Genomic DNA, 7363 nt, shown 5'->3' on the forward strand with positions numbered 1-7363 from the left:
TGCTGGGACCCGCCTCCTCCATGCAAGGTGGCGGAGACGCTGGGACTGGCCTCCTGCACTGCACAGAGCCGCGGGACCCCCGAGCCTCATTGTGTGGAGCGTCCTCCAGGCCTCGCCTCCACTGTGTGCGGCCATCTTGTGCAGCCATCTTGTGATGACGTGAGGGTGTGACACCACCTAGGCTATTATTAGTATAGATTAGAAGTTTATTGAACATACATTGTTCTAACATAGAAATACAGTACTGAGTGGATTTAGTTTTGCTTATAACCTAAATTATCAAATGCCACAAGGAGCCAAGGCATGAGAGAGGGTATTTGAATAAATACCTCCCCAGAGTAAAGCAGTTTAAGGAGGAGACAGAATTTAAGAAGGAAATTAATGTTGATGGGAAAACCCTCTTGGAGGGGGGAACACAGAGTGAGGGGTGGGTGCAGTTGGAGGGGGGAACACAGAGTGAGGGGTGGGTGCAGTTGGAGGGGGGAACACAGAGTGAGTTCCGTGTTGACCCATCCTGCAGGGCTTCCGCCCTGGTAAGGAGTCAATGGCCTGGGCTGGGGTGTAGAGGTTTGGACAGATTCAAGAGGTGTCAGTGACTGAGCTGTGTAGCTTAGGGAACCCTTCTCATGCATCATCAGGCCCAGAAGAGGCAGTCGCAAACTGTGGATCATTTTGTAGCTCCAAGTAGTTTGCCCAGGGTGAGACACAGGCAGTGTCTGGCATTGACCTGTGTAGAGGCTCTCACAAGAGTCCCCAGAACCAGCACACCCACTCTAGTAAGGTGGCTTCCTCCTCTTTCCTTTCACAAGTCACCTTCTCAGGTACAGGGATTGCCTCCTCCTCCTCCAGGTCAGCTGCCTCCCTCTCCTCAGATGAAGGGATTTCCTCCTTCAGATCAGTCGCCTTCCTCTTAGGTGAAGGGATTGCCTCCTCCTCCTCCTCCTCCTTCAGGTCAGCCGCCTCCCTCTCCTCCGGTGAAGGGATTGCCTCCTCCTCCTTCAAGTCAGTCGCCTCCCTCTTCTCAGGTGAAGGGATTGCCTCCTCCTCCTTCAAGTCAGCCGCCTCCCTCTCCTCGGGTGAAGGGATTTCCTCCTTCAGGTCAGCCGCCTCAGGTAGACACTTATTAAAGTTTTGATCATAACAAGTTTGGGGAGAATGTAAGAAAACAAAGTACTTTCGTTAAATGCCTGGTGAAACTTTAAACTGGTAACTTGGGAAGATCTGTTCAATTTAGTGTGTGTCACCCAGCAGTTCCATATCTAGTGACCTTCCTTCCAGAACCACTTTCAAGATGTCTGTAGTAGCGCTATGTGCAACAATAGGAAGAACTTAAAAGACCCAGAGGTTTTGAACCAGTGACTGGTTCTGCAGGGCGAATGGGAAGTAAGGCAGATACCTGCCACATCTCCAGGTCCCCAGGGATGAGGGATGAGAGGAACATGGGTTGCTGTTCTGCAAAAAGCCAGACCACAGGCTGCCAGTCTTAAGAGTTGGAGCTAGTACCCTGGCCAGTGTGGCTCAGTTGATTGGTTGTCGTCCCATGCACCAAAAGGTCTCCGGTTGAATTCCTGGTCAGGGCACATGCCCAGGTTTCAGGTTTCGAGCTTGATCTCCAGTAGGGGGCATGTAGGAGGCAGCCAATCAGTGTTTTTATATCTTTCCCTCTCCCTTCCTCTCTCTCTAAAATGTATAAAAACATTTATTTTTTAAGTTAAAAAAAAAAAAGTTGGCACGGTCAGGATAACTCAGTGGTTGAACATCAATCTATGAACCAGGAGGTCAAGGTTTGATTCCTGGTCAGGGCACATGCCTGGGTTGCAGGCTCGATCCCCCGTGTGGAGGGTGCAGGAGGCAGATGATCAATGATTCTCTCTCATCATTGATGTTTCTCTCTCTCTCCCTCTCTGAAATCAATAAAAATATCTTTTTTAAAAACAGAGTTGGAGCTGGCCCTAGCTGGGCCCAAGGTCTCCTCCAGACACCGCAGCTCTTGAACCACACATTCAAGTTGTGCAGACCTAATACCCATCATCTAAGGACCTCCAAGCCTCCCTGCCTTACCTGGGATTCCTAGTCTTCCCCGCTCCTCTCTCCACTTTGAACGGCATGTGTTCACATCTGCCCCCCACAGTAGATGGCATCCATCACAAGCCTGTTTCTGGAGGGCAGGGAACACATTTGTTTTCCCTTGGTTTCCTCTGCTCCCATCTCTATCCTCTCAGTCTACCACAGAAGTTTGTACCCAGGAATTCAAGATATACTTTTCTTTTCCAAAAAAAATTAAGTTTTTCATTAGCCTGTCTGCCTCCCCCTACTTCAAAACACAAATATATCTCCCCTAGCCTTACCTCCATGCTGTTCAGTCCTAGGTGTTGGTGGGGCAAGAGCAAACACTTCAGACGCAGGGCTGAGCCAATACTCATAGACCACATCTTGAACTTGTATCCAGCTGAATATATATGCCCTTCCGAGATCAGATTATTCCCTTTCACAAGTTAATCCCTGGGAAGGCAAATCAGAAAGACTTGGAAATGAGATTATCCCCTTTCATGAATTAATCCCTGGGAAGGCAAATCAATTTGGGAGACCAACAATGCCTTGGGGCTACAAAGTCATTTTCAGGTAACAGGTTTGTGCTCTCCTTATCTTCCTACAAAAGACCTAGCTGTTGATGAAAATCCTTCTCGTTGCCCACTCAGCCCTTTGGGTTCCACTTCTACAAAATAGGCATGAACCTGGGTAGCTCTAGGGTCCTAGGTGGATCTCAGATTTAATATTATACGTGGTTGGGAACCCCTTTTTATTTCAGGGCTCTGGGGTGAGCTAGAGGCCTTGATGTTTTGAAGGAATGTGATTTTTTTCTGCAAGATGATGTTGTACAAATGTTTTCACATTTTTCTAGCTAGATTTTAAAAAATAAGCAAAAGTTTTTTACCCAAATGAACTATCACTTTGGTTTTGTAATTTGTATGGCTGATTTCATGAACTCTTGAAAGTATCTTTCTCGGTAAAAGTTAAACGGCTTTCTTCTAGAGCATCTGTGGGGTGTCTGTCTCCCACACCCGAGCCTCTCTGTGTGGTGTCCTATAGGGGAATGGGATGATGTTTTCCTGCCTGCTGCCAAGCACGGGCCATGATGACTGCCTGCTCTATTTGCACCTGCTGTTGGACTATCTCTCTGCCCCTCTTCCCCTCCCCTCCCCTCGTTCCGTGTCTACACTGGGAAGTCTGTGCCCTCTTAAGAGAAAAATAAATAAATAAATAATGACAACAAAAGAGAAAAAATAAAATTTAAAAATAAAGAAAGTGAAGTCTTTCCTCTCACACCAGGTGATTTGCCTCACACTGCACATGACTAAAAGCACTGGATTCTAGAGTAAAATGGCATGGATTTGAATTCAGCCTTCACTCCTTCACTCGTGCTGGAAAGTTACTTAACCTCCCTGCTCCAGGTGTTTCTGTCTGTAATATGGGAACAATCATGGCACCCACCGGTAGGGACTCAGAAGCATGCTCAGCATAAAGCAAGTGCTCGGCTGGACAGTGGTGCTGTTATACATAGAATACGCGAGTAAAGAAACGAACAGCTTGCCACGGAGATCTTCATCAACCCCACAACAGATGGCCTGTTTCTGGGTCAGCTGAAAGTACGTGTCCAGATTCTCACCAAGTCTAGGCGTTCCCTTCACCACACCCCAAACTGATTGGTTTTGTGTCTTTACTTGAGTGCTTGCTCTGTGGGGTGCTTATGTGCCATTCCATTATGTAACACCTTAATCATTTACTTTTTCCTTCTTAAAAGGACCTAAAACCAATCTCCTTGTAACCTCTATCAGTCTCACTCTGTATTGTGGAAATTCAGAAAATTGAGTGTCATAATCCCTACTCCTTAGGAAGGTTTTAGATTCACTCATTCACTCCACAAATACTCACTAGGTAATTATGTGCCAGGCACATGAACACTGAGAAGCAGCCCTTATCTTCATGAATCCTGTGATCGGATGGTAATGATAGTCACACAAATATACAATTTGTTAGGATTACTTCAAGAGTCCTGTGGAGAGGAAAAGAGAAGAAATTAATGTAAACATGGGTAGCCAGAGAAGGCTCATGTAAGGGAAGTGACTTCAAAGCTGACGCCAGGCTGGCTGGTTTGCAGGGAGGAATGGGAGGGAGAGGGGGCAGTGGATTCCAGAGAACTGTGGAATTTAGGGTGGAGCGGAAGAAGATAGATGGGATTAGACAGGTAGGCAAGGGGAGGGCCTTTGTGTGTATAATTAGGGAGTGTAAATTTTATTCCAAGTACTAAGAGAGACCACTGAAAGGTGTTAAGCAGAGGAGTGGCATTATCTACTTTATATTTAAAGAGATACATGGCTATTGTGTGGTAGAGAGATTTGAAGGGGATGAGTGGAGATTCCAGTTAAAAGGCAGCTGATGATGAGTTGAATTAAGATGGTCACCATAGAGATGAAAACTAAACAGATTTGATATGTATTTTGGAGATAGACTGCAGAGGACTTGGTGAAGGAATTACATGTGGCTGGTGAGAGGGGGAGCTGTCAGGCTGGTACTCAGAGAGCAGCACCTCTATGGTTAGCATCCTAGCTTCCTTTCCATTTGGACAGTCACCAGTCAGCAATCAAGTATTTCCAATATTATAACTAGTGCATTTCTAATTAGTCAGCTAGAGGTGCCATCTACTAAAAGGTAGAAAACTAGAAGAAAAATAAATTGAAGGGATTCTGCTGTTGGATCAAGAGTTTGGATTTGGTTGTGTGCATTTTAATATCTCAAGGGTTTATTAATTGTTCATTTTAATAAGCCCTTGAGATATTAAAATGCAGATGTTAAGTTGACAATTGGATATAACACCTAGGCTGGGAATTGTCAGCACGTTGTTAACATTTAAAGCTATAGGAATGTATGCTGTCACCTAGACCCTGAGTGTGCAAGTGGGAAGTGGGTCCAGGACTGAGCCAGAAGGGGTGAGTAGAGAGCAAAGACTTAGAAAAGTGGGCAAAGCCAGAGAGGCAGGCCATGGACATTTGGGCCAGGTGATGGGGATGGAAGCTGGAATGGAGTGGGTTTATGAAGATGGTGTGGGCTAAGAGTAGGCAAGATTACAGAGGTCACGTGCAAAGGCAACTTCAAAACACTTGCTGTGGTGGTCAGTGGAGGGGCTGTCGTGGGGAGGGAGAATCTGTCATTTCCTCTTTGTCTCTTATTCTACATACTCCCCCAGTTCATTTAGTCATTCTTTATATGATGGTATTCCAGAAGATCCTGTAACTTGCACTTAGCAGTGTTTTCCCCCAGAGTAGGATCCTTCACCCAAAATGTGTTCCGATCCAGCCAGGGCGGGGGCCGGGGCTGCCCTGTCACTTGCTTTCCTGCTAAATATTAACAGATACAACCAAGCGTACAGGCAGCCGCGCCCTCTGTTGGTTTATTATGAAACTGCAATCAAATCAAGCTCCTTTGCACTGCTTAGTTCAGTGATGGCGAACCTATGACACGCGTGCGTGTCAGAGGTGACACACGAACTCATTTTTTTGGTTGATTTTTCTTTGTTAAATGGCATTTAAATATATAAAATAAATATCAAAAATATAAGTCTTTGTTTTACTATGGTTGCAAATATCAAAAAATTTCTATATGTGACACGGCACCAGAGTTCGGTTAGGGTTTTACAAAATGCTGACACGCCGAGCTCAAAAGGTTCGCCATCACTGGCTTAGTCCCTTCACTGTCCTTCCTTGTGCACTGAGAATGATAACTTGGAAGAACCGTTGATCAGAAGCAGGGGTAGTCCAGGAGCTCTTGAGAAAGAAGCTCTGATAACTCTGAGGTGAAGACAACTTTAGGCTAAGACAACGCTGGCTTTTATGATTCCCACCTGACAGATGAGGAAGCTGGAACTCGGACACAGCGTCATTTAAGTGGGAGAAACTGAACACCAGAACTCCTTTCTGTGTCCTAGCATGGGCTGTCAGAGCATGTTTCTTCTGAATGCTTTGGAATGTTTTTTGCAGGGTAGAAATACAAGGTGAATGTTTAAATGTTGTTCTATTATACGTTTGGGGCCATCTAAAAGGCAAATCAGACCCTGGCCAAGTAGGTCAGTTGAGTAGAGCATTGTCCAAGGTTGTGGTTTTGATTTCCCAGTAAGGGCACATACAAGAATCAACCAATGAATGCATAAATAAGTGGAACAAAAAATCAATATTTCCCTTTCTCTTTCTCTCTTCTCTTTTCCTCTCTCTAAAATCAATCAATAAAAAGATTTTAAAGGCAAGTCATGGAGATATTCATTCTTTCTTTCAGTCACCAAATATGAATTAAACACCTAATATACACTGGATAGATTTTCATAATAGAGATACAGTTGTAATGGATTACAGGAGTAAGTGGAAGCTGCACTGACTCTCTCAGGACCAAACTGGAAATACAAGTAAAATACAGAGATACAGTAGTAAACCAAGCAGACAGACTTCCTGCCCACACATTCAAATATGAAGTGACAGATGAGCCCTGTGGCGCTCAGAGTTAGAGGTTTGGGAGATAGGACGAAATGGCCAGAAGGTCAAAAGGAAACTTGACTAGTGCGGTGTCATGGAAGCCAAATGAAGAAACTAGTTTGAGAGAGAGTCGGTCACTGTGTCACATGCTGCAGATAGGTTGAATAAGAGGAGGGATGAGAACTGACCATTGGATATACTATGGTTTCTCTAATTCTCCCCTGACTTATAATGGCTTGTCTTGTTCTAACTTTCCCCCCAGGTTGTAGCAGATACCAATATAAGCGCCATAGCAACTCAGCTTGAAAACTTGTCTACTGGCTACCACCTTGGTTCACCCACCGCTGACCACCACCCGGAAGACACAGAGTAAGTGTTCTAGAGGCAAAGTGCCTATTATGTGTGTGGGCAGTGCTCAGTGAGACCTTTTCCAGCTTAATGTAGAGCAGACTTCCTGGAGAAGAGGAGGGGGAAGTACACACTACTTTTCTAATCTGTAGACAGTCTCCAGGAGAGCACAGGGTCTCATTTCTCACAGAGCTTTGTTCCACTGGATAAGTTCTTAACAGACTGTTGGTGCAGGGCTTCCTGCGTCTGGTCACTTTGACATGTGCCTACGCCTTCTCCCCCAAGAAACCACAGATTCACAGCGCAGGTGCACCCTGCTTGCTTATGCAAGGAATCGGGTTTCCTCAGTTTTCTAAGCAAAATCTTGTAACACTTGCTGGCATCCTTCATTAAAATAAGTCATTACCATGAAAGTTGCTCATTAAGGCAGTGTTTCTCCAACTAGAGTGTGCATAAAAATAATCTAGAGAGCATATTTAAAAATGCTAATTTTG

At 45.1% G+C, this 7363-nt stretch overlaps 1 protein-coding gene across 2 annotated transcripts in view; it reads left to right on the forward strand.

Moving 5' to 3' along the window:
- The window catches only part of INADL (InaD-like (Drosophila)), a 282818-nt gene extending 275482 nt beyond the window's left edge, over nucleotides 1-7336 (forward strand). Inside the window, exon 42 of one of the 2 annotated variants that reach the window (XM_006773216.2) lies at nucleotides 6784-7336. In XM_006773216.2, coding sequence (XP_006773279.1) covers nucleotides 6784-6894 — 111 coding nt within the window. In that variant the 3' untranslated portion in view covers nucleotides 6895-7336. The remainder of the gene's footprint in view (nucleotides 1-6783) is intronic. The other variant, XM_006773215.2, reaches the window with a different exon arrangement.
- The last annotated feature ends 27 nt before the right edge of the window (nucleotides 7337-7363 follow it).

This window comes from Myotis davidii, unplaced genomic scaffold (genome assembly GCF_000327345.1).
Source record: "Myotis davidii unplaced genomic scaffold, ASM32734v1 scaffold205, whole genome shotgun sequence".
Taxonomy (NCBI): domain Eukaryota; kingdom Metazoa; phylum Chordata; class Mammalia; order Chiroptera; family Vespertilionidae; genus Myotis; species Myotis davidii.